Below are 27,768 nucleotides of genomic sequence, written 5' to 3'. Positions count from 1 at the left end.
TTACAATTGTACCCTACGGGTTGTCATGCTTTGAAAACGATCAATAATCGCATCATTAGGTATAGTTTCAAATACTTCATCTTCTATATAACAAACTAAACAGTCATTCAAAAATTCATCACCAATTCTGCTACGCAAGTCATTTTTGATGTACTTCATTGAAGAAAAAGCTCTTTCTACCGTTGCAGTAGCGACAGGCAATATCAGACTTAACTTCACAAGCAAAAAAACAAGTCTCCAAGTCTTGTACAAATCTGTTTCAACTAGTCTTTCTGAAAGATCTCCAAGTCCTTTCAAGTTAGAGAAATCGTTGTCTTCTTTCACAAAGAGAATATAGTTGTCAAGCTCGTAACTGAGATCTTCAAGCTTTGAACCACTAAACTCGTGAGGATAAAGTGTAGCAAGTTTCATAATTCTTTCTTTATCATAATTTGCAAAAGAATTATCCGGACTCAAACTAGCCATACCAAGAAGTAGATTACTATTCACCGCATCAAAACGACTGTTAAGCTCTAAAAGTTGCAAATCAATAACAGTATTAAAAACTTCGACACGCAAATGATGAGAATATGTAACACTTGAACTCCTACGCTTTGACTTTCCAAGATGATAGTTCTTATCCATTTCAGGGATCACAATATCATGCTTGGCACAAAATGAAGAGGCATCATTTATCAAAGATTCCCATTTAGATTCTCTCATCCCTTGCAATTGCCTCTTCGCGAAACCAGCAAGCTTCATAGCATTTATAATATCCTGGTCTTTTCTTTGCAAAGCCATATTCAAATCATTTGTAATTGCCAATAATTTTAACATCAAGTGCATCATATGCACAAACTCAAAAGATCTTATGTCATTCACTAAACTTTTTGCCACTGATCTCTCTAGATAATTTGCACCCTCACTTGCAAGAAACTCAAGTACATTAATGATAGACGAGAATAATGTAATAAAGTTACGCACTGTCTTAAAATGAGAACCCCATCGAGTATCACCTGGCCTTTGGAGTCCAAGTTCTTGATTTAGTCCACTTCCTGTATGAACTTCACCAAGCACTTGTAGCTCCTCTAATTATTTTGCCTGATCCTCTCGAAGCATATCCCTACGCTTAAAAGAACTTACAACAATATTCAAGACATTAGCAACAATATCAAAAAATTGATCTACATCAAAATGTTTTTTTGCAACGGCTACAAGAGTCAATTGCAATTGATGGCCAAAGCAATGTATACAATATGCCGAAGGATTATCTTTCAGAATTAAAGTTTTAAGACCATTGATTTCTCCTTGCATGTTACTAGCTCCATCATAACCTTGTCCTCGTATTTGAGATGGACTCAATGAGTGCTCTAAAAGCAAATCATAGATTGCTTTTTGTAACGACGATGAAGTTGTTTTTTTAACATGAACAATACTAAGGAATCGCTCAATAAGTTTGCCCTCTTTGTTGACATACCGCAGAACAAGAGCCATTTGTTCCTTATGAGAGACGTCCTTAGATTCATCAACCAAAATTCCAAAATATTCTCCATTCAAATCTTCAACTATTGCTTTCATTATTTCTTTCGCACAAGCATTCACGATCTCATTTTGGATATTTGGAGCAATCATCATGTTATTTTGTGGAGCACTTTGTAGCACAACTTTTTTCACTTCATCATCCCTATTTGCATACCATTGTAAGAGTTCTACAAAGTTTCCTCTTTTAGTAGAAGTTTCACCTTCATCGTGGCCCCGGAAAGACATTCCTTGTTTTAAAAGATATCTTGCCACATCAATCGAAGCATTCAACCGAACTCGATAATCACTTTTAATTTTTTCAGACTGCTTGTCAAAAGAGGTTAGAATTGATTGTTCTTGATTAATTAAGTCTCTCATCATCTTAAAACACCGATTGTGAAGACTATTTACCTCTCCAATGTGTGCGTTAAATCTTTCTATAGCTTTATTCCAATCTCTAAAACCACTCTTTGTGAAAGAATCCCCAACTTTTCCATGTCCTCCATGCTCATTTTTAAACAAGTAACAACATAAGCAAAATGTTGCATCAACTTTAACACTATATTCTAACCATCCAGAGTATGAAGTGTTAAACCATTCAAGATTAAATTGACGCATAAATCCACCAAAATCTCTTTTTGGAAATCTACAATTACAAGGTTGACAAGGCCCTTGTTGAATATAATGTCTCCTCACTTGATCACGTAAATTCGGAGGATACTCTGAAATTTGCTTTCTTTCTGCAGGATCGGGTTCAAGATTCAAATTCAACATTTTCTCTTTGTTTAATCTTGCCAAAGGATTGATATTGTCATGAATAGTTGGACTTGGAGAAGAACTCGGCGTAGGAGGACTAGAACCAGAACCAGAAGTTTGAGGAGTTGGAATAACCTTGAAAAATTTTGTAATCATATCCACCCTCACTAAAAAGATCCTACAACTACAAAAATACAAAAAATAAATTACACTCCTGTGAGCACGTGATTTTTTCCTCACACGAACCACTCCAAAAAATTCAAAATAAAATAAATCTTTCTTTTTGTGTGCAATTTTGTGAATTTTCGTGATATTTTCTATAATTGTTTGCATTTGTGTATGCATATTCATTTTTTTTTAAATTAATGAAAATATAAAAATATAGCATATGCACTTAGGATTTGATTTTATATTTTTGGTTAATTTAGTAAAATACTATTTTACAAAATGAAAAATTCAAAAAATAATAACGTATTTTTGCATTTTTAGTGTTTAATGTCAAATTTTGCGATTTTCTTTTAATTTGGTATTAGTTATGTGTGATAATTATCATTTAGAGATAATTAGTATTTTAAGGTAATTTGGGTTTTTATAGCTTAATTTAGGATTTTTAAGTCCTAATTATTGAAAGAAAAAGGAAGAAAAGAAACGAAAAAAAAGAGAGAATTAATAAAAGAGAGGAAACAAGATCTGGGCCAAAAATCCCCAGCCCAAACACAAAACCAGTCCAAACCCATCAGAAAACCGTCCAAACCCGTTCGAAACTGGCCTACCTAGACCGGACCCGTCTCCAGCCTCAACCAAACGACGTTGTTTCAGGCGTTTCAATCTGGACCGTTGAATTTAACTTGATCAAACGGTCCCAAAGCCTTGACCCAACCCGACCCCGACCCAACCCGACCCCGACCCAACCCGACCCCGACCCGTCACTCCAATACCCGGACCGCCCCAATACTACTCCAAACGAACCCGTTTTGTCATATGAATTAATCTGAGCCATTGGATTCCAATCATCCAACGGCCCAAATTAATTCACCAATTTCATATACCATAAACCCTCACCCCTACCTCAGAACACCCCCCTCCTCACTCGTCTCTTCAGAAACCAAAACACACACCACCCTTACCACCGTGCTCCGCCCATCGGAAATTGCCTCACGGCGGTTCCGGTGGTCCAAACGACCCCATCTTTACACCACTGATTCCCCTCGACCTCCCCATTCCGAATCCCTAACCCTTATCCCTCGAATCATCCTATAACTTCTCGGATCTTCGATCAAAGATCCTCGTCCCAAACCCTAGCCTGTCCACTTAACCCCAAAATCACACCCAATAATCCCCTTGACCTCCTCGTCGCCAATCCCTAGCCAAATTGGCTCGAATCCGAGTAAAACTCGTCGAATGTCGGATCTAGGGTTCAACGATTCGAGAATGTTTCGAAGCTGTCAGGGTTGAACGGGTTCTAGTTAGTATTATAAGCCTATTTCTGACGAAATAGACGTATAATACTAACTGGAACTCAAGTTCGAAAGGGCATGCTGGTGAGATCCGAGAAAAGAACAGTAAGTTCTTATCAGCTCCTTCTTTGTTTTTTTTTTATGTTTATTTGTCTGTGTTAAGTTGCAATTAGTCGCTTTTTCAGGTTTTCATCATTTTGTCAAATAATTCGTCTGTGCTAAGTTGTAATTCATAACTTCTGTCAATTAATCCTCCTCCTCTTTCGGACCTTTTTCTGGTCCAGTTTTTCTCATCTTGGTCGATTGGTATATGTTGAATCAATTAAATGGTCTCGTCGATTGACCCATTCATGTCTGTAGTTCAGTTGTTCTCCTCAAGTTACTGGGTTTGTTTTATCTTCTGACCTTTGTATTTTCAGCCTCAGGGCTCATAGCCAGTATACTTGTTGTTCCAGCATTTTGTTCGAGGTTAATTTAGAGTTATATTTGTTCCCAATATAGATAGCTTACTCTCATGCATCTGTGTGAATCAATTTCTTGACCTTAATAGTCTAGTCTGACTATTGTCCTGAATCATTTAATCCCCATCTTGGTTGAAATGCTGTTGGATTTGATTTGAGTTCAATTGATGATTAAGTTTAATGATTCGCATTTATTTGTTTGTTCTGTTAAGTTTGTTCTGATATAAATCTAACCTTGTTGAATTGTCCTAATGTTGTTGATTGGGAGTTAGTTTCATGTATCTAATTAGTCAATTAATAGGCTTAAATCGGCTATAGCTGAGGTTTTCTACAGGTTTAAAGGATTGTGGTAGGATAGTAATCACAGGGGTTTCAGGGGAGAGTTTGGGACTTAAAAGTTTAAAAATGGTTGGTTTAAGTGTTCTGTCTAGCAAGTGCTAATGTAACATTAAACTAATGCATTTGTTTAGTGTTAATGGGGAACAAAACATAATGGTATGGGGAAGCTTAAAAGGGATTGATTAAAATATGTTGTCCATACCTGTTTGAACATTAAATAAGGAAAAGACAAGGGATAATGGGGAAAACATACTCTAGTGGAGTTCTAAAAGAAGATCATGGGCAGAATTAGTTTCTTAATTCTGCCTGAGTGCTCTTGAGAGCTAGCAAGGTCAGTGTTTGGGTATAAGTGGAGGGACTTAGGACAGAGTTGGTGGGGATTGAAAAAAAGCAATCTGAAAAGAGAGAGTTTTGAGAGTTCTTGGAAGAGGTAGTCTCAGACAGCATTTTAAAGGCTAAGGCATTCAGTTTTTTAGAGCTCTGGAGAGTTTAAGAACAGAAAACCAAAAATATATTATTTCATTGCATTCATAGTTGTAAGTCGAATTCTGGACAGTGATTCTCATTGTTGAAGTGGTTCAGTAGTCTACTGATTAAGTTTTGGTTTAATTCAAACTCTATTGAGTCTGTTCGTTTGATATTTGATGTTGCTATTGGTTTTGCAACTTGTTCTGGGCTGTGGTCGAGTTGATCCTGGGTAAAAAAAATTGGTCTTGAACTGTGATGGTTGCTGTTTGAATTCCTGGTTGCTGTTGTTTGCTCTTCTGTTGCTAACTCCTCCTTCTACTCGATTATATTTCCAGGTACTCCCCTTGATCTCATATGAACTGTAAAGGATCAAAATAGGTCTGATTTGGGGATTAAATGACAAAGTGCTGTTTGGGTTGATATTTGAATTTCTTCTGTTCTGTTTTGGTTTAAAGGTATAAAACAGTCACGTTTACTTGAAACTTTGTATCGTTTGTATAATTGGACTGTTCAAACTAGAATTATCTGTATGTTGCTTCATTAGTTTAGTCCTAGTGTATTTTAATTTCCTATAAATAATCAGTATGTTAGAACTTATATGGACTGGAATTACTCATCTCATACTCTACATCAGAGTATCTATGAGATATGAGTGTTGTTGAAGAGCTGCGATTCAATTAATGAATTCACAGTTCGACGAAGATTTTAAACCGTGGTTTTACGTATTCTAGTATCACTGGTGAATTCCAAATTGAGATTCAAAAGTTACCTAACGTGTAGGTCATTTAAAATGAAGAGAAAAGTCACCAGTTATGCAGATTCAAATAACCTTGAGTTCAGTTTCAACAAATTTGCTTTTGTTTCGTCAAACAATCAATGTGTGTTGCTTAGCCACAACAGATTTGAATTGAAGTGTCTGCCAAAAATGAATTTGTTTTACTCATTTTTACTGTGTGACAGATTCAACATGTTTGGTTAACCATGTATGAATCAGTGAATATGCCTGTGATGATTCAAAGTTAGCATGTTGAAATTAGCATGAATTCAGAAATGATTATGTGTTCACCAATAATTGAGCCCGTTGTGAGTTAAAATCAGTAGGTTGAGATTCAAATAAAATCAGTACGGGATCTAGGCTCATTTAGGAGCCTAAACGTGACAGCCTCTGTTTGAACAAGATCTGGGCCTGAATCTGCTTAAGGCCCAGCGTCAGACAGCCCTTCCCCTCTTGTAAGGTTAAACAATTCTCCTTCTTTGGGGCTGATTTTGAAGCCCAATCTGCTGAAGATACTAGGTTATTTATTAAAGCTTTTTGATTTAATATTGTGATGTAATACTTTCAATGATGATTTATTAGCAATGCTAATTAATTAGGGACCTTTTAGAGACAATACTTAATAGAAAAATCATAGTTCTTTTAGGTTGGCTTTAAAATAAATGAGGTGCGCCGCGCCAAACCAATATCATACATTGCGTGGCCCTCTTAATTATAGTAAAAATTATTTAGACCTCGGGACGTGCCATTTAGCGAATTTCATGGCCTCCCCCAAAGTTAATAATACGCTAGTTGCTTTAGGCCCGACATTTAATAATATTACCTTCTTAAACTCGGGTGTGCATTTATGTGACCCAAATCCAAATCTCAACAATATTAAAATATGTCAAAGACCCCGGGTGCATTTATGTGACGTGGTTCAATACTTGTTTTAATAACGTTGCAATCTTCCTAAAAATGAATAAAAGCGGTTAAGGTTAAAAATGCACATAGGTTTGAACATGTACTAAAATCAGATAATTAAGCCGAATATAACAGTTGAGCGACCGTGCTAGAACCACGGAACTCGGGAATGCCTAACACCTTCTCCCGGGTTAACAGAATTCCTTACTCGAATTTCTGGTTCGCGGACTGTTAACAGAGTCATATTTTCCTCGGTTCGGGATTCAACCGGTGACTTGGGACACCATTAATCTACCAAGTGGCGACTCTGAATAAATAATACTAAATCCCGTTCTGATTGTCCTTTAAGTGGAAAAACTCCCTCTACGCCCCTACGGGCGCAGGTAAAAAGGAGGTGTGACAGCTCTGGCGACTCTGTTGGGGACCGAACCCAGAATCTCTGGTTCAGGGTTCAGAATTCGAGCTTTAAATAATTGTTATAATTGACTTGTTTTATCTGATTTTTTACATGTTTGGGCCTAATGTGCTAAGTGATGCTTTTTACCGCTTTGATATTATCTGAACTGCATATAAACTGCTACAAAGCCCTTCTCTTCTCATCTTTGGGGATGTGCTCGCTGGTCGAGACTCTCTATTCTGTTAATGTCATACCTTGAAATAAGAAAGAGGCTCGGACAAGTTACTATGCCGGATGGCCTTTTGGTTCCCGGTACGTAGCCCCCTCCTCGACTCGAGTTGTCCGCTCGAGTACACAGTCTAGAACAAATACCCAGGTTATGAACCTAGAATAACTCAGCTTCATGCCGGATACCTAGTAGGAACGTTTGTTTGCATCACGTGCATTTGACTTTGGAGGCTCAACACAAGGGTTGGGTCTGTTTAGGACAGGTACCAAAAATGACAAAAGACCATCCTGATGCATCTTACTTGCTACTTGTGCATTTTGTTTGCTTCGGACTTGCATACTGACCGACTTTTGAATATTTTGAGGAAAGAGAGATAGAGGTACGAGGGTTAAAGAGAGTTAATCGCCTGTTTTGAAAAAAAAAAACCAATGTCCAAATAGTGTCGAAACTCTGCCGAATTTTTGAGAAAATGAAAAAAAGAAAAAAAAGAGAAAAAAATAGTTTTAGTTGCCGATGAAAAGAGTCTTGTTTTCAAAAGAATTTTGTTTTATCGGCCCGAACTACGCAAGTTTGATTCTCATAGGGTGTGAGATACGTAGGCAACCCCCATCGGGTCCAACTTCACTTTTTGCGAAATTAGCCAAAAGAACAAAAAATTTATTTGAAAATAATTAGGGTGATGTCATTCTTGCTAGAAATAGCCTAATGTCCCTAAAAGGGCGCTGGAAGGCTGTTTTTGCAAGAACAACCGCCTGTGGTCATTTTTTTAGACTTTCACCGGCTAGCCGACACAGCCTAAAAATCTTCGACCCCGAGGTGCTGAAAGGCCGTATTGGCAAAACCGGGTTTTATTTTAAATGAAAAAAAAAGAAAGAGAAAAGTGCCCATGTTATCTTTGAGTCAATTGAATCGTAATTTTTGCTTAACCACCCAGATAAATGTGCAGAATGGGCACAAGTCAGAATTTACATGTAATAATTGTGAACAAGATCCCTTTGGAGTTGCATATGTGGTGGGATGACTTGGGAGAATCAGGGCGCGACACAGTCAATCTATACCTGGGAGGCCTCACTGGGTTGCTGAAGAATAATCCTAGGGGGATATCATAAAGGCCTTGGTCGCATTCTGGGACCCGGCTCACAATGTATTTCATTTCTCAGATTTTGAACTTACCTCAACATTGGAAGAAATAGCCGGATACATCGGGGGTCCCAAGGTTCCTCTGAGACACCAGTACCTGATTGCTCCAAGGGCCGTAGCCGTACACAGGTTCCTAGACTCTTTAAAAATAAGCAGGGGGGTCCGCAATCCAGACTTGGCAGCTGGTTTTTATACTTTGCAGTTTATATACAACAGATATGGCCACATAGGGGGGTTCAATAAGCCGGAAAACAAAATCTGTAGCAAAGGAAATCGCCTTAAGTGGGAAGAACATAGGTGTTTTGCATTCATAGTAGCCTTTCTGGGACTCCTAGTGTTTCCTAGAAAAGACGGGAACATTGACATACGAGGATCTGGGGTTGTCAGCACTTTACTTACTCAGGCCAACGGCACCCTTGCACCCATGATAGTAGCTGAAATCTTCCGCGCTCTCACAGCCTGCAAAGCCGGGGGAAGCTTTTTTGAGGGGTGCAACGCGTTACTGCAGATGTGGATGATCGAACACCTATGTCGTCGTCCTCAATTTATGAGTTATGGGTCGACGGAGAAAACGTGCATAGAAGAATTTCCTACGAGGGTCGACGGAATCAGCTTACCAGAAGGGGTCACAGAGTGGACAGCGCGCCTCCGTGCTGTCACTGCGAGCCAAATAGAATGGACATTCCGATGGTTGCCTGTGGATGAAATCATATATATGCCAGCCACTGGACCCCATTTCCTTTTGATGGGACTCAGGAGTATTCAGCCCTATGCCCCGTATCGATTATTGAGGTAGTTGGGAAGATGTCAAATAGTTCCGAAAGATGAAGATCTTAGTGGCCAAGTAGTCGAGATCGGGCCCAACGGACAGTTTCATGAAGCAGTAGTTCGACAAATTTGGAGCGAGTGTCAATACTTAATAGCAAATACATATGTGCGTGATTGGTTCAAGGATGAAGTTTCGCCGGGATACCTCGCTTGGTTTGGGAGAGAAATCGAGTTTGGGAGACCGACCAAAAGACCCCATCTCCAGGAATTCGTCAAGGCGTCGCAAGAACAGTGGGATTGGTTGGCTAAAGAAGAGAGTTACATGGCAGAAATAGGCAAGCTGAAGCAACAGATTAAAAACATGGAATTTGAAAATAGTCTGCAAGTTGACGCCGATCATGGAGAAAAGAACAAATTGGCCCAAGAAAATGAGGCACTGAAAGCCCAAATCCGACAAATGAGGATAGATGCTGACCACCAACAAAGGAGTCGATCGGATGAGCGGTTAATAAAAGGGTTGAAAAAAGAAATTAGTGAGTGCCGAAATGATTTGAAGCAATCTGAGGGTACCACAGCACCACTCCAGGCACAATGGGCAAAAAGAACAAAAGAGTGCACACAGTACTTATAGCAGGCAAGGAAAGATTATGAAAAGACCATTGCCAGTCTAAAAAGGAAGGTGACCACCCTAGAGAGCAAGGCGGCTAAACAAGCCAAGGCTTTTGAAACCGAAAGTAAACACTACTACAATCTAGTGGTCTCGAAGGAAGATAAAATACAGCAGTTACAGAAACAACATCTGCATGATTCTCAGGTTTTGAAGGCTAAAGGGGATCAGATAGAACGCCTACTCCTAGAGAAAGACTGAACCAGGGACAAGATTCTGACTATTGCTCATGATATTACCAGGAAATGCCGGGTGTGTGAAAACATGACCCGCACTACTTTCTTCTCGGCGGTGATGATATTTGTAAAGAAAATCATGTATGAATTGGAACAGCTAGAAAGGGACCTTACACCTAAACCCGCGGCGAGGCCGAATGACGCCCCGCGGGCACCCAAATTTAAAACTTTAATGTGTTCATAGTCGAATCTGCATTTTCTTTTTTTCTTAGAGTCTATTGTCTGTTAGAGTCTGTTTTTTTCTTTCGCATCAGAGTCTGTCAGAAGTTATTGATTTCGTACTTGGTTTGGTTTCAAGGCTGTTATTTTCCTTTCCAAAAGCTTCTAATTTGTAATAGAATGTTTATTAATGAAAAACCAAAAATTTCCAAAAAATTGTCTCTTTGCTTTTCGCACTTATAGGACAGAACTACGTACGGTCTGATTCATGCGGGGACGTGATACGTAGGCAATCTCTATAGGATTCGACCACTACTAAAAGGGAAAAGGAAAAATAAAGAAGGATAGAATAAAGTTTAAAAAAAGAGGCACAATTGTGAGAGGCCGGAATGACGCACGCAACCGAAGCAAATGCATGATAGAAATGGTTAATTGCCTAGGTGCATTCCATCCCAACGTGTAATTGCATATGTGTTAAACTCTAAAAAACTAACAAGTTTGTTGATTTCCAGAGAATTCAAGCAGTTAGTATTTAGAGGATACTGGCACATTATCATTACCAAACCAGATCAAAGGGACCAATACCGGAAATCATGTCTATCCCAGATGTCGAAACTAATGTTGAGGTAGAGGAGTTGGACGTCTATAAAATGAAAGAGGAGATGCTCAAGCTTAAGCAACAGATGGCCGAAATGTACCAAGCCTGGTCCAAAGGGCAATCATCGCCAGTTTAGCCTGATAACCCTGCTTTTACCCCACCATTAGCTCAGTCTCAGGATCATCCCGCCACCGATCTAGGTTTTCCCATTTATCAACACTACCATGGCACTACTTCTCATACGCCACAAGCTCCACCACCAAAATCAATTCCATACCCTCCTCCGCCAATCACCCCTGTCTTTGTGGCATCTCCACCAGCTGCACTCCATAAATCCCCGAGTGAACCTGTGTTCCAAGCTCAGGACAACCAGTATTATCCCCCGGAGATCACCTTCAAAGCGCCCGAAACCTATCCGTATGATCCACATTCTGACCTACCGGGGAAAGCAGAAATCTTGAACAGGAAGAGATGTTCAGAAAAATGAAAAGCATAGAACAATCCTTCAGGGATATGAGAGGGCTAGGAGGTCAGGTAAGTGTAGCTTACAAAGACTTGTGTTTGTTCCCAAATGTACAACTACCAGCGGGGTTCAAAATGCCCAAATTCGCTTGTACAACGGACACGGTGATCCGGTGGCTCATCTGAAAGGTTTTTGTGGCAAGATGAGGGGAGCAGGCGGAAGAGATGAATTACTGATGGCATATTTCAGCCAAAGTTTGAGTGGATCGGCGTTAGAATGGTACACCAGACAGGATCATAGTAGAGGTATGTCAACAGTTTAAGATTACACACCGCAATTCTACCCCATATCGTCCCAAGGCGAATGGAGCAGTTGAGGCAGCCAACAAAAACATAAAGAAGATACTTCGGAAAATGGTAGAAGGTTCTAGGCAATGGCATGAAAAATTACCATTTGCGTTGCTGGGTTATCGCACTACTGTCCGTACTTCGGTAGGTGCAACTCCTTATTTGTTGGTATATGGAACTGAAGTAGTAATACCAGCGAAAGTTGAAATCCCATCCCTTCGGATTATCGCTGAGGCTGAGATTGATGATGATGAATGGGTCAAAACCCGTCTGGAGCAGTTGAACTTGATTGATGAAAAAAGATTGGCAGTTGTGTGTCATGGCCAGTTGTATCAAAAGAGAATGGCGAGAGCATACAACAAAAAGGTGCGTCCCCGGAAGTTTGAGGTGGGCCAACAAGTGCTGAAACGCATCCTTCCACATCAGGCTGAAGCAAAAGGCAAGTTCGCCTCGAATTGGCAAGGGTCATTCATTGTAACCAGAGTATTGTCCAATGGTGCTTTATGTTTAACAGATATCGAAGGAAAATGCATAGACATGGCTATCAATTTTGATGCAGTAAAAAGATATTATATATGATTTCTTTGGTATAATTGTTGATTGTTTGTATTTGGCATTATTTCGAAGATTAAAATGACGAAGGCAATTTGTTCTACTATCTAAACACTTTACCCTTTGTTCCCCTTTTTGAGCCTTATTTATTTCTTTCATACCCCTCTTTTGGAATCAATAACGAAAAAGAGAGAAAAAGAAAGAAAAAGAAAGAAAAGAAAAAGAGAAAAGAAAAGAAGTGAAAAATATAACAACAAGGAAAATTCAGGTGTGAACTACGTTTGACCTGATCCTTGTTAAGGGTACGTAGGCAGCTTTACGGCTCGGTCATAGTAAAATAAAAGTCGGAAGATCCCCGAGCAAGAAACTAGGGCAGAGGTTGTATTTGTAATAAGAATTGTGATTCCAAAAGTTGTAATTTTAAACCCATGACAAATTATTTTGAGCCTTTGATACCCTTTCTTTCTAATCACATCCAAAAGTCCACATTACGGTCCAAAGAAAGACCTTCTGATCAGTTTTCGAGAGATGACAAGTCGAGCAAATATAGTGATTCATATCAGGATAATACTCCGGTCCAAGCAGTGAAATTAGTGAAAATGAGAGAGCCTTATTGGTGAAAACCTTCACCGGCACCATAAGGAAACGGAAATAAAATGAGAGAGTCTTATTGGTGAAAACCTTCACAGGCACCATAAGACGACGAAAGTTGCGAGAAATAAAATGAGAGAGTCTTATCGGTGAAAACCTTCACAGGCACCATAAGGCGACGGGAGTTGAGAGAATCGAGAGATATCTATTAGTGAAAACCCCTCGAAGGGCACTATAAGGAGACAAGGAATTAAAAGGGGGAAAACGAGATAAGCTTGATGGAAAGGATCCGTCGAGACATCAAGCAGAATAAAGATGTTGTTTCGGCAAAAGAAGATGGGTTGCGGGACCTTTGAAATGCAAAGTAGGGACATCAGAAAGATTGATTGATGTAAATAGACTGGGTTGATTAATCCAAAAATGCACGACATGACCATTAGGATCGGTTATACCATTCAGATAAGTTATTTTCTCTTCAAACAATTATTCAGAAGAATTTTTCTTGTTCTATCTTTCGAAGTCATCATTTTCCATTTTTTTTATCAATAGTAGTTTGTTTTTTAAGAAGGATTTTCAAAGTCAACTACCAGTTGCCAACATGGTGCAAGGTAAATGGGGATAAGACAGGCCGAAGATAATGTGAAGGGACAAGAAAGACGTCATTATAAGACCAAATGATGGATTACTCTAAGATGTCATGGAAAGTATGGAGTAAAAGTGGAAAACAACGGTTGAGAAGTTGGTGAATACAGAAGCATCAAGAAGGTCGAAAGTTATCGGCCAAGTTTCAAGACGGTCGAACAACGCAGAGCATGGAAAAAAGAAAAAGGAAAAACCATCCCCAGCAGGAACGTCCCCCACATTTTAAACTAACAAATTTTCTTTGATTTGAAGCAGGGACAGGAAATGTTATTGATGACGGAAAGACATGCCACAAGAAAGATTGTCAAACTGGGGCAGAAAATTTTCTTTCATTTCGAAAATTTTCTGGAAGTCTAACACAAGTTTTGAGGGAAGCGGTATCCCCAGCAGTTTTCGGAAGAAGGCAATACAAGTTTTAAAGAAAGCAATTTCGGGAGGAAGATAACACAAGTCTTAAGGGAAGTAGTTCCATAGGAAGGAAAACACGAGCTTTAAGGGAATTAGTCTTTGAAGGAGGAGAATAACATATTTTTGAATGAAACACCGGTGTTATCCCCAGCAGTTTTCAGAGGAATGAAACACCAGTTTTGAGGGAAGCAGTTCTGAAAGAAGATAATTCAAGTTAGAAGGAAAATGGTTCAAGAGGCAGGAAGGAACAACGGCAATAGAGCGCATTTTTAAGAAGTTGTTGAATCAGGAGCCCGCCTGGAGAATGGAGGTGTTATATTTTTAAAAAAAGAGCAGTTGAAGTCAGGAGCCCGCCTGGAGAATGGAGGTGTTATATTTTTAAGAAGTTGTCGAAGTCAGGAGCCCGCCTAGAGAATGGAGGTGTTATATTTTCAAAAAATGAGTAGTTGAAGTCAGGAGCCCACCTGGAGAATGGAGGTGTTATAACTTTAAGAAGTTGTTGAAGTCAGGAGCCCGCCTGGAGAATGGAGGTATTACATTTCGAAGAAGTTATTGAAGTCAGGAGCCCACCTGGAAAATGGAGGTTGTTATCATTGCAAGTTGTAGACGAAGTCAGGAGCCCGCCTGGAGAATAGAGGTATTATCTTTATATTGTTTATTGAAGTCAGGAGCCCGCCTGGAGAATGGAGGTATTATCTTTTTAAGTCGTAGTAGAAGTCAGGAGCCCGCCCAGAGAGCGGAGGATTACAACAAAAAACCCCAGCATAAACTCAAGTGCAGAAGTCAAAAGAGAGGCAACAATGGCCAAAGAAAGATAATTCGCGTGTCGAAGGAGAAACAATTCGAATTTCACAAGAAAGAAAGAAACATCAGAGGAAACACAAGCCAACAAGAAAGCAAGGCAACAAGAGCAAGTTTGAAGATCTTCATAAGATTTTGTAATTCCTAAGTTTAGTCTAGCTTCTTGTTTTCTTTTAGCATAGTGTAATATGGAGGTCAGTAAACAGAAAGCAGCAGCATCAATAGCAGTGACAACAAAACCACAGCTTCATGGTAGTCCCAGCTACTGAAACTTCCCGAACTACATTGACCTGATTCCCTTTTAGCCAGGGATATATAGGAAACCTTTGAAGCAGAGGTTCGGTCAAATCTTTCAAAAATGCTTCACATGGAGTAGCCGAACGGGCAAAAATTACTCGTATCCGCTCACTTGGTCTTTGCACGAAAACTCTTCGTGTTTGCGATCAAAGAGGGGCAGTTGTGAGCACGTGATTTTTGCCTCACACGAACCACTCCTAAAAATTCAAAATAAAATAAATCTTTCTTTTTGTGTGCAATTTTGTGAATTTTCGTGATATTTTCTGTAATTGTTTGCATTTGTGTGTGCATATTCGTTTTTTTAAATTAATGAAAATATAAAAATATAGCATATGCACTTAGAATTTAATTTTACATTTTTGGTTAATTTAGTAAAATACTGTTTTACAAAATGAAAAATTCAAAAAATAATAACGTATTTTTGCATTTTTAGTGTTTAATGTCAAATTTTGCGATTTTCTTTTAATTTGGTATTAGTTATGTGTGATAATTATCATTTAGAGATAATTAGTATTTTAAGGTAATTTGGGTTTTTATAGCTTAATTTAGGATTTTTAAGTCCTAATTATTGAAAGAAAAAGGAAGAAAAGAAAAGAAAAAAAAAAGAGAGAATTAATAAAAGAGAGGAAACAAGATGTGGGCCAAAAATCCCCAGCCCAAACATAAAACCAGTCCAAACCCATCAGAAAACCGCCGTTCGAAACTGGCCCAACTAGCCCGGACCCGTCTCTAGCCTCAACCAAACGATGCTGTTTCAGGCGTTTCAATCTGGACCGTTGAATTTAACTTGATCAAACGGTCCCAAAGCCTTGACCCAACCCGACCCCGACCCGTCACTCCAATACCCGGACTGCCCCAGTTCTACTCCAAATGACCCCGTTTTGTCTTATGAATTAATCTGAACCATTGGATTCCTATCATCCAACGACCCAAATTAATTCACCAATTTCATATACCATAAACCCTCACCCCTACCTCAGAACACCCCCCCTCCTCACTCGTTTCTTCAGAAACCAAAACAAACACCACCCTTACCACCGTGCTCCGCCCACCGGAAATCGCCTCACGGCGGTTCCGGTGGTCCAAACGACCTCATATTTACACCACTGATTCCCCTCGACCTCCCCATTCCGAATCCCAAACCCTTATCCCTCGAATCATCCTATAACTTCTCGAATCTTCGATCGAAAATCTCCGTCCCAAACCCTAGCCTGTCCACTTAACCCCAAAATCACACCCAATAATCCCCTTGACCTCCTCATTGCCAATCCCTAGCCAAATTGGCTCGAATCCGAGTAAAACTCGTCGAATGTCGGATCTAGGGTTCAACGATTTGAGAATATTTCGAAGCTGTCAAGGTTGAACGGGTTCTAGTTAATATTATAAGCCTATTTCTGACGAAATAGATGTATAATACTAACTAGAACTCAAGTTCGAAAGGGCATGCTGGTGAGATCCGAGAAAAGAACAGTGAGTTCTTATCAGCTCCTTCTTTGTTTTTTTTATGTTTATTTGTCTGTGTTAAGTTGCAATTAGTCGCTTCTTCAGGTTTTCATCATTTTGTCAAATAATTCGTCTGTGCTAAGTTGTAATTCATCACTTCTGTCAATTAATCCTCCTCCTCTTTCGGACCTTTTTCTGGTCCAGTTTTTCTCATCTTGGTCGATTGGCATATGTTGAATCAATTAAATGGTCTCGTCGATTGACATGTTCATGTCTGTAGTTCAGTTGTTCTCCTCAAGTTACTGGGTTTGTTTTATCTTCTGACCTTTGTATTTTCAGCCTCAGGGCTCATAGCCAGTATACTTGTTGTTCCAGCATTTTGTTCGAGGTTAATTTAGAGTTATATTTGTTCCCAATATAGATAGCTTACTCTCATGCATCTGTGTGAATCAATTTCTTGACCTTAATAGTCTAGTCTGACTATTGTCCTGAATCATTTAATCCCCATCTTGGTTGAAATGCTGTTGGATTTGATTTGAGTTCAATTGATGATTAAGTTTAATGATTCGAATTTATTTGTTTGTTCTGTTAAGTTTGTTCTGATATAAATCTAACCTTGTTGAATTGTCCTAATGTTGTTGATTGAGAGTTAGTTTCATGTATCTAATTAGTCAATTGATAGGCTTAAATTGGCTGTAGCTGAGGTTTTGTACAGGTTTAAAGGATTGGGGTAGGATAGTAAACACAGGGGTTTCAGGGGATAGTTTGGGACTTAAAAGTTTAAAAATGGTTGGTTTAAGTGTTTTGTCTAGTAAGTGCTAATGTAACATAAACTGATGCATTTGTTTAGTGTTAATGGGGAACAAAACATAATGGTATGGGGAAGCTTAAAAGGGATTGATTAAAATATGTTGTCCATACCTGTTTGAACATTAAATAAGGAAAAGACAAGGGATAATGGGGGAAAACATACTCTAGTGGAGTTCTAAAAGAAGATCATGGGCAGAATTAGTTTCTTAATTCTGCCTGAGTGCTCTTGAGAGCTAGCAAGGTCAGTGTTTGGGTATAAGTGGAGGTACTTAGGACAGAGTTGGGGGGATTGAAAAAAAAGCAATCTGAAAAGAGTGAGTTTTGAGAGTTCTTGGAAGAGGTAGTCTCAGACAACATTTTAAAGGCTAAGGCATTCAGTTTTTTAGAGCTCTGGAGAGTTTAAGAATAGAAAACCAAAAATATAATGTTTCATTGCATTCATAGGTGTAAGTCGTATTCTAGACAGTGATTCTCATTGTTGAAATGGTTCAGTAGTCTACTGATTAAGTTTTGGTTTAATTCAAACTCTATTGAGTCTGTTCGTTTTGATATTTGTTGTTGCTATTGGTTTTGCAACTTGTTCTGGGCTGTGGTCGAGTTGATCCTGGGTAAAAAAAAATTTGGTCTTGAACTATGATGGTTGCTATTTAAATTCCTGGTTGCTGCTGTTTGCTCTTCTGTTGCTAACTCCTCCTTCTACTCGATTATATTTCCAGGTACTCCCCTTGATCTCGTATGAACTGTAAAGGATCAATGTAGGTCTGATTTGGGGATTAAATGACAAAGTGTTGTTTGGGTTGATCTTTGAATTTCTTCTATTCTGTTTTGGTTTAAAGGTGTAAACAGTCACGTTTACTTGAAACTTTGTATCGTTTGTATAATTGGACTGTTCAAACTAGAATTGTTTGTATGTTGCTTCATTAGTTTAGTCCTAGTGTATTTTAATTTCCTATAAATAATCAGTATTTTATAACTTATATGGACTGGAATTACTCATCTCATACTCTACATCAGAGTATCTATGAGATATGAGTGTTGTTGAAGAGCTGCGATTCAATTAATGAATTCACAGTTCGACGAAGATTTTAAGCCGTGGTTTTACGTATTCTAGTATCACTGGTGAATTCCAAATCGAGATTCAAAAGTTACCTAATGTGTAGGTCATTTAAAATGAAGATAAAAGTCACCAGTTATGCAGATTCAAATAACCTTGAGTTCAGTTTCAACAAATTTGCTTTTGTTTCGTCAAACAATCAATGTGTGTTGCTTAGCCACAACAAACTTGAATTGAAGTGTCTGCCAAAAATGAATTTGTTTTACTCATTTTTACTGTGTGACAGATTCAGCATGTTTGGTTAACCATGTATGAATCAGTGAATATGCCTGTGATGATTCAAAGTTAGCATGATGAAATTAGTATGAATTCAGAAATGATTATGTGTCCACAAATAATTGAGCCCGTTGTGAGTTAAAATCAGTAAGTTGAGATTCAAATAAAATCAGTACGGGATCTAGTCTCGTTTAGGAGCCTAAACGTGACAGCCTCTGTTTGAACAAGATCTGGGCCTGAATATGCTTAAGGCCCAGCGTCAGACAACCCTTCCCCTCTTGTAAGGTTAAACAATTCTCCTTCTTTTGGGCTGATTTTGAAGCCCAATCTGCTGAAGATACTAGGTTGTTTATTAAAGCCTTTGGATTTAATATTGTGATGTAATACTTTCAATGATGGTTTATTAACAATGCTAATTAATTAGGGCCCTTTTAGAGACAATACTTAATAGAAAAATCATAGTTCTTTTAGGTTGACTTTAAAATAAATGAAGTGTGCCGCACCAAACAAATATCATACATTGTGTGGCCCTCTTAATTATAGTAAAAATATTTTAGACCTCGGGACGTGCCATTTAGCGAATTTCATGGCCTCCCCCAAAGTTAATAATACGCTAGTTGCTTTAGGCCCGACATTTAATAATATTACCTTCTTAAACTCGGGTGCGCATTTATGTGACCCAAATCCAAATCTCAACAATGTTAAAATATGTCAAAGACCCCGGGTGCATTTATGTGACGTGGTTTAAGACGTGTTTTAATAACGTTGCAATCTTCCTAAAAATGAATAAAAGCGGTTAAGGTTAAAAATGCACATAGGTTTGAACATGTACTAAAATCAGATAATTAAGCCGAATATAACAGTTGAGCGACTGTGCTAGAACCACGGAACTCGGGAATGCCTAACACCTTCTCTCGGGTTAACAGAATTCCTTACTCGGATTTCTGGTTCGCGGACTGTTAACAGAGTCATATTTTCCTCGGTTAGGGATTCAACCGGTGACTTGGGACACCATTAATCTCCCAAGTGGTGACTCTGAATAAATAATAATAAATCCCGTTCCGATTGTCCTTTAAGTGGAAAAACTCCCTCTACGCCCCTGCGGGCGCAGGTAAAAAGGAGGTGTGACAACTCCAGCAGAGGTACTTTAATCTTGTTAGATTGAATGGAAGGAGCTAACTAGTTATCCAAACAAACATAAATAATTGCTAGACATGGAACTTAATGACAAAACTCAAAAGGGTTACTTTTTAAATATTCAAGAATCAAGAATGGGTGTTCAAGAACCAAGAACAGAGGCGGATCCTTTAACTTATAATTAATAAATATTGCATTATTATTGAGAAAGAGCCATAGAGTCATACCAGCAAAATAAAGAGAATTGATTGCAGTTTATGTCCAAGAAGATGAGCCTTTGCTTTGATTCTTTTGAAACCCTAACTTTAAAAATTTGGGAAAGAAGAACCTTCTGAAAAGTGGAACTTTTTGATCTCTTAAAGCTTTGTGAAGACCAAGAAAATAAGAAAGAAGCCTCAACTTTTTATAATTATTAAAAAGCCCCACAAGAAGTATACAATAAAGAATAATGGAGTATTAATTAGATGGGTCCTCATTTTTTAAGGATAAGAAACGGGCCTCTTTAAATGGAAAGGGGTAAAAGAAGTCCAAAAGTAACAAAGAAGTCAAACAGTAACTTAAATAAAAATGCAATAAAAATTGTAGACATAGAGATTCGAACTCCAGTCCTTGCTGGAATAAGCAGCACTCTGCCAGCACTTTTACCACTGAACTCATAGCCTAATTTAGTCTATGGGTTCAAACAATAATATATGACCATATTTCAGTAATTTTGCCCAGTATATTCCCGGGTTTTGTCGAAAGTTATGGGTTCAATTGAACCCGTATCCATAACACTAGATCCGCCCCTGTCTTTTGTATATTTTATATCTGATTTATACATAGTAAAAATAAATTTCATACAACTAATTATATATTATACAACTTATCTACAACTTTCATACTTTATTTCTGCCCAGTTATATACAACTACAATATCATACCACTGAAATGCAATTTTTATACAAATTTTATACAATATTTTTTTTGTATATTTGTATCTAATTTATACATAGTAAAAACAAATTTTATACAACTAATTATATATTATACAACTTATATACAACTTTCATACATTATTTCTATCCAGTTATATAAAACTACAATAACATACAACTTAAATACAATTTTTATACAATATTGTTCAACTTTTATACAATATTTAAATACAAAATATATATATATATATATATATATATATATATATATATATATATATATATATATATATAACATAATATAATTTTTCTACAATTTTACTACAACTTTACTACAATTTCGCAAGTATAATGTATGTCATGTCTTCTTCTTCTTCTTCTTCTTCTTCTTCTTCGAGTTTCAATCTGAAATTCGGCCAAAATCAAGTCTAGTCTTCACCAAAATACCCTCAAAATTGAGATATAAACTCCAAACAATATTTTCAATTGTTTTCAACAACACCCAATCAACAAATAATGATTTTTGAAAACCCAAACTCGATCTCAAAGCTTCAAAGTTTTTTAATGGCTGTCAATGGTGGAATTGCTGCTCTATTTTCCTTTGCTTTACATTACTGAAATTAGGGATTGAGAGATAGAGAGAGACGCTGAGAGAATTCCCAATTGTTTGAAATAACACTCAATTCAAACAAATAATGTTTTTTGAAAACCCAAATTCGAATTCAAAACTTCAAAGCTTTTTGATGGCTGTCAACGGTGGAATTGCTGCTCCTTTGCTCTACATTACTGGAATTAGGTATTGAGAGAGAGAGAGAGTGAGAGAGAGAGAGAGAGAGAGAGAGAGAGAGAAAATAAGGATGGGAAATAATTGATTCCTAATATAAAGGGTTACTCATTTAATTCCTAAAGTGTATATAATTGTTAAATTTGTATATATGATGTAATTAAATTGAAACTTAAGTAGGAAGGATAATAAAGTTTACAATAGTATATAGGTATGTAAAAATCCCTTTAAGAAAAGAATAACAGTTTATTCTTCTTCCACATTGCCAAGCCCAATTTATTGGATGAGACATAATTGATATTGTTGTTCCAAGATATCATTGTTTGAGCACTCTGTATATATATTAAGGCAACTAAATCAAAAAAATTAACCAAACCTTCAAGAGAAGTTTGAAGTCGAAGTGTGAGAAATATTGTATACGCTAAAATCGGAGGGTCCAATTTTTCGTCGTTACGATGCCTCGTAAGCATGTATCGGAGGCTTGAGACTACGGTCGAGTTTCATCCCTCGAGGGCCATCGACGCTCGACCTCGGGGCAGTACAGACCAATGGTTACGAAGAGAAAGTGGGAAGTTCCCAAAGCGCATAAGTAGGGCTAACAAAGTCTAGTGGACTAATCCAAAAATGAATCAAGGCATTAACTAGTTGTACCATCTATATATCTTTGTAATTAATGCATTTGTACTATGTTAGGATTCCCCCTCATATATAAAGGGGATCCTTGTCATTTTGTACACATGTTGCTCAATACTAAATACACAAGAACATTCTCTCTACTCTCTAACATATTCTCTTGATCTCATTGCTTCCATTTATTGCTCACATTCATTGTGTTCTATTTATTGCTCATCATTTACTGCTTACCATTAATCATAAAGAGCCATCATTTTAGCTCTCATAACTGTTAGTCCTCCCATGATTTCCTTAAGCCGAACTCCAGACTCGACCTCGAGGCCTCATATACGGCAGCTAGAGGCCTCGACCCCTAGCCGCTCGGTCCGATCATCACATCGTCTCTAAACTTTAATCTTGTTTTCTAGTCTTATACTTAGCACCCATTGCCTAACAACTAGCATAAAAATAGATTACGTATTTTTAGAACCACAAAAGCAAATTTAATTGTTATTACCATTTTCACGGTAAATAATTTGGCGCCCACCGTGGGGCTAAAAATAATAGTGATTATTTTCTTGCTGGTTTTACTACATAATGCAAGTTATCTTTCACACTTTTTCTTGCCCAAAATCTTTGATTTCAGGTCATAATATCTGACTCAGGTGTTGGTGTACCACCACAAAACCCTGAGAACGCACCAGAACCAATTCCTATGGATGCGGTCCCACGCGATGCCCAACACGTCGATATAAGCTCCCACACTAACAAGAGCATGCACCAAGGAGACTAACAAGAAGCTCAGAAAACCCCATCTGGGGAAGAACGGGAGGTTAGCCTTCACGTTATTTTTGAAATGTTGCAGGCACAACAGTTGGCGATTGCTCAGCTGCAAAGTCACAAGAAAACTCCCAGCATGGTAGCATGGGGATAGCTCCCCCAACCGAGCAGGTACCAGAGAGATCAAGCAACATCGGGTCGGCATCTGACCCCTCTATCGTAAAGATGCTCGCATACCTCATGAGGAGGATCGAATCGGGCAAGAAGAAGATAAAAGCAAATGACAGGAAGGTCGATATCTACAATTCCAGGGTCGACCAAATTCCTGGCGCACCACCGATCCTGAAAGGTGTAGATTCGAAGAAGTTCGTGCAAAAGCCGTTACGCAGGAAGCGGCCTCGAAACCCATTCCAAAGAAGTTTAGAATGCCCGAGCATCCGAAGTACAATGGAACCTCGGACCCCAACAAGCATGTCACTGCCTACACTTGTGTAGTGAAGGGCAACGACCTAAGGGCCAACGAGATCGAGTCCGTCCGGCTAAAGAAGTTCGGGAAAACACTCTCGAAAGGGGCCATGATGTGGTATCACAACCTAGCTCCTAAATCTATAGACTCATTTGCCAGGCTAGCAGATTCTTTCATAAAGGCACATGCCGGTGCCATCAAAGTAGCAACAAGGAAATTCGACGTCTTCAAGATCAAGTAGAGGGAGACTGTGATGCTGCGAGAGTTTGTATCTTGCTTTCAAATGGAACAAATGGAATTACCACCAGTCTCCGATGACTGTCCAGTACAGGCCTTCACTCAAGGTCTGAATGAACGAAGCTCGATGGCTTCGAAGCAGCTGAAATAGAATCTAGTTGAATACCCCGGCGTGATCTAATCGGACATTCACAACCGATATCATTCGAAAATCAGGGTCGAGGATGGCCAATTAGGGGCCCCCTTGGGCTCGATATACCCAAGCAGGCTTCTGGCAAAAGAGTCGAAGCTGAACAAAGAGAGATACCAACCATACACCGAAGATAGAAGAAATGCCCCGAGGCATAACATACCTCGGAATGATCGAAGAATAGATCGAGGCCAGAACCCTTGGGGACTCATCAACAGAGCTGGATTCGACAGGCACACAGGGCCGATGGAGGCACCTCGCTTGTCGGAATACAACTTAAACATCGACGTATCAGACATCGTGTTCGCCATCAGCAAAATCAGAGATACCAGGCGGACAAGGCCTGTACAATCAGACCTTTCACAAAGGAACCATAACTTAGTGTGTGAATTTCACAACACACACGGTCATAGGTGATCAGTGCCAACCCTGCACTACTACAAAGTAGAGAGAGTGGTCGAAGTAGCTTTTACCTGAGATAGTCGGGATCGAATTCCATAGGGAGCTAGAAATGGGAATTGGGTTCCTATCTAAATTGGAGATGCATAATTGCTCTTAATTGCACCTCTAATCATAGTTGGTCTTTTGATTACTTCTAATATTATGCTAATAAGATGCTAAATTAAGCTAAGGGTAAGATACTTGAAAGGTTGTCTAAATAGTTAAGAAGGCACTAAGGAAGTGACTTTCTCCTAGGTGGATACTTGACGGGTTCTCGAGTCCAAGGCAAGATTGTCATGTTGGGGATTACGATATAACCAATGCACTAAACTTTTCACTCTATACCTCTCGGTAGTTTGAGTGATTTTGCCCTAATTGACTTTCTCAAGACCAATTGGGTATGATAATTTGTGCAAGCAATTTAGGTTCAAGTCGGGTATTACTATCTCTAGGTTTAACCCTTTAATTGGGGCTATAAATATCTTGAATACGCCCGATTCCTTGTTGGACTAATTTTCCTAGACTCAAGTTCTCTTTCTCAAGAAGAACCCAGTCAAATAGGCACAAATTAGTGTTTGCAACCACCAATTCAACATGGAAAACACAAATTAGTCCAAGTATCAAACAACAATAGACATTCAAGCCTTAAAACTCAAGACCCATCAAATACCCACACTAGGGTTGACCCACGACCCTAGCTAATGGGTTTAGCTACTCATGATAATAGAAGAAAATTAATAAATAGATGAAGAAAACCCCATAATATTTAATTACAAGCTAATACTTAAAGATTCAATGATAAAAATACTCTAAAATTACTCAAAATGGTTAAGAAACCTTGTTCACGATCGCAGCTAGATTACAACTGATGACCTAAAAATGCGAAAAGAAACTATTTATACTAGACCAAATTTTCTGGATAAAAATACCCATGTGGGGGCAGTGCGGTCCGTACAAAATCGAGTGCGGCCGCAGTGAGGCTTCTTGGCTTTAAACTCTGCTCTCTGAACTTGACTACCACGGGCCACACATAATGCATCGGGGCCGCGGTGGCTTTTGTTGTGGTCCGCACAAAAAGGACCGCGGACCTTATTGGCATTGATTCTCAAAAGTCCCAACTCTCTGAACTCTTTCTTTGCAGATCGTACAATATCGAGTGCGGCCATGGTGAAGCCATTGTAGTCGCACAAAATGCTTTGCGGCTACAATGCTTGATTTTCCAAAATTTGCACTCTCTGAATCTCTTCACTGCGGATCGCACCAAATGGAATGCGGCCGCAGTGGACCTGTTGCACTGTGCTTGGACTTGTTCTTGGTACTTGTGCATGTTTCACTCCTTTTTGAGCTGGTTTTGACTAGTTGTCACCTTTTTGACCAAACCCTGCAAACAAGTACAACATCTAAGCCTTTGGAACTATTTTGTACATATTTTTAATCAAAACCGAAGTAAGAAGCAGTGTAAAATGAACCATAATCCCTAGTTATAAACTCCCCTAAACTTAAGCTTTTTCTTATCCTCAAGCAAACAAAATAAGACCCACCCCTTAAGAGTAAAACCAAGAAAATTCAGCTGACCTAAAGTGACCTCATCTAGCATCAATTGGGACTAACAATTGCCCTCAATTCAAATGAATCATTAACAACCTTCACTCTTTTAATCACCATGGTTTTAGTGCGACACAAGATCATCAAGTGTTGACTCAACCTATCAAAGAAACTCTTTCTACTACTTTGGTCATTGTGGAACCCAAACTCATACTCCTCAACTCTCCCTAAGCAAACCTCACTTTTAGATTGTAGCACTCAAAACTAGGATAGTGGAAATACACTCATATCTCTCAAAGAAAAGTTACAAGTTCGGCTCTAAGTATCATAATCTTGCCCGTTATGTGAGTCACCACTAATGTAAGCTTCATTCAACTCAAGATCATATAGAGTTTTTGTGGAGATATAGTGAAGGCTTTTGGTTCAGGATAGGAAATGTTTGGTCTAAGTAGGTTCCTTCTTCCCTTTAGAACTTCTTTTGCTTCATTTTGGCACATATTCTCTTGACTTTTTAAGTCATTTAACTTCTTTCTAAGGGGTTAGAGAGACACACTGTCACTTTTTCTTGTTCATTTCAAACCTTTTTCTCCTTTCTCAAGTTTCCACACCTTTCACCTCTTTACTTTTATTGAATCCCTTCATTTTTTTAAATTTTACATTGATCATTCTTTTTGTCTTTTTGATTTTCTTTCTTTTTCATTGCCTTTCCTTTTCTTCATTTGTACCTTTTTACCACTTTGTTCCATTCCTCGTCTCTCCCCCCAAACTATGCTTTTGCCTTATGCTAAGGAAAGATTGGATGCCAAGAGGGGGTATTTTTAGAACAGGTAAAGGCTTGTATCGTAATTTTTGAAAGAAAAAGGTCTATAGCTCAAAAGGGGTGGCTAGGGATATTATCATTGGTAGGCTATGGAAGTGTTCAAGATATCATTCGGATCAAGGAGAGCCTATAATCACATCTCAAGTCAAATTACACTTTGGATTTTGCCTAGACAAACATTCAGGTCAAGTTCTAGACTAATGGCTCGGGACTTGGACTTGCAGTTCAAATTCTCACCACACAAGCTTTGGGATTGATAAAAAGACAGAGCTGGGGGCCACAACGACTTTAGCTAAGATTTGAGCAACACAATGGTCCCAAAAAACCACTTGATGATTATCGGCCAACACAAGATTCTCAAGGTCACAACTTTCACCATCCTATACACAACAATTTGTTTTTTACCATAGGATCAAAGACAAATGTGTTAGGCCCAAGTGAAGCTTTGCTTGAGGCAACCTTATCAACTAGCTACTATTTACACTAAAAGCAAAAAGAAAACAAACTCAAACCCTTAAGAAGGTTGTCATGCCATCCATCATCGGGAAGAGCCACCCGGTTCACACAAATTCCATTTTTGGAAAGAACTATGGCATTAAGAAAACCAAAGGCGTATTGCATGCAAGAACTCAAAACAAGAGGCTACAAAAATAAAATAAGAAGCTATGAAAGGAAAAATGCGGAAAGTAAAATGAATATATACAAGAGGGGATTTCGTCGAATATACATAAGGGAGAATGAATATATATATTAGAACGTAACTATATATACACACCAAAAGTAAAAAGAACGAAAAGTACAATAAAATGATAAAATTATATACAAACCAAAGGTAAAAAAAAGCATAAAGAAAAAGTAATGTCATATATACAGTCATCCAAATAGGGCTACCCCCTCAAATGAAAGCTAGCATTGTCCTCAGTGCTAACTAACCAAAATAAGCACAAGAAAAGAAATAGAGGAAAAAGAAACTCCCTATTGGCCCTCCGTCTGCATAAATGGAATTTGGGGATGGCTAGAGGAACCTCTCTACGGGTCCCCAAACTCTATAACTGCATCATCAGTATGGGGAATCACCCTCTTCCTCTTGGGTGGCCTCTCTATCTCCTACTCTGGCTGGGGCTGGGCTGATGGAGCTGGGTCATGCAATAGAATATCCAGAGGCAAGTGATCAGCCTTCAACCTCTCTACCTCCACCCTTAACTCCTTTACCGACTCCTTTGAAGCACGAGTCTTTCTCATTTTCTTTGCCTCCTTAGAAAGCTCCTTCAATGCCTTTCCATGAGCATCAACAGCATCCAT

General features: G+C 38.6%; 1 protein-coding gene across 1 annotated transcript; it reads right to left on the bottom strand.

The window, feature by feature from the left end:
* Positions 1-27,768, bottom strand: LOC142176239 (uncharacterized). Its single transcript, XM_075243363.1, has 3 exons — positions 27,578-27,768; positions 1,119-2,440; positions 1-1,034 (listed from the first exon to the last, which is right to left on the bottom strand). Exons 1-3 carry the CDS (start codon positions 27,766-27,768, stop codon positions 1-3), a joined length of 2,547 nt encoding a protein of 848 aa, XP_075099464.1.

This window comes from Nicotiana tabacum, chromosome 22 (assembly GCF_000715075.1).
Source record: "Nicotiana tabacum cultivar K326 chromosome 22, ASM71507v2, whole genome shotgun sequence".
NCBI classification, from domain to species: Eukaryota; Viridiplantae; Streptophyta; class Magnoliopsida; order Solanales; family Solanaceae; genus Nicotiana; species Nicotiana tabacum.
The sequence above is the reverse complement of the archived record's forward strand: the minus strand, read 5'-3'. Positions and strand labels throughout refer to the sequence as shown.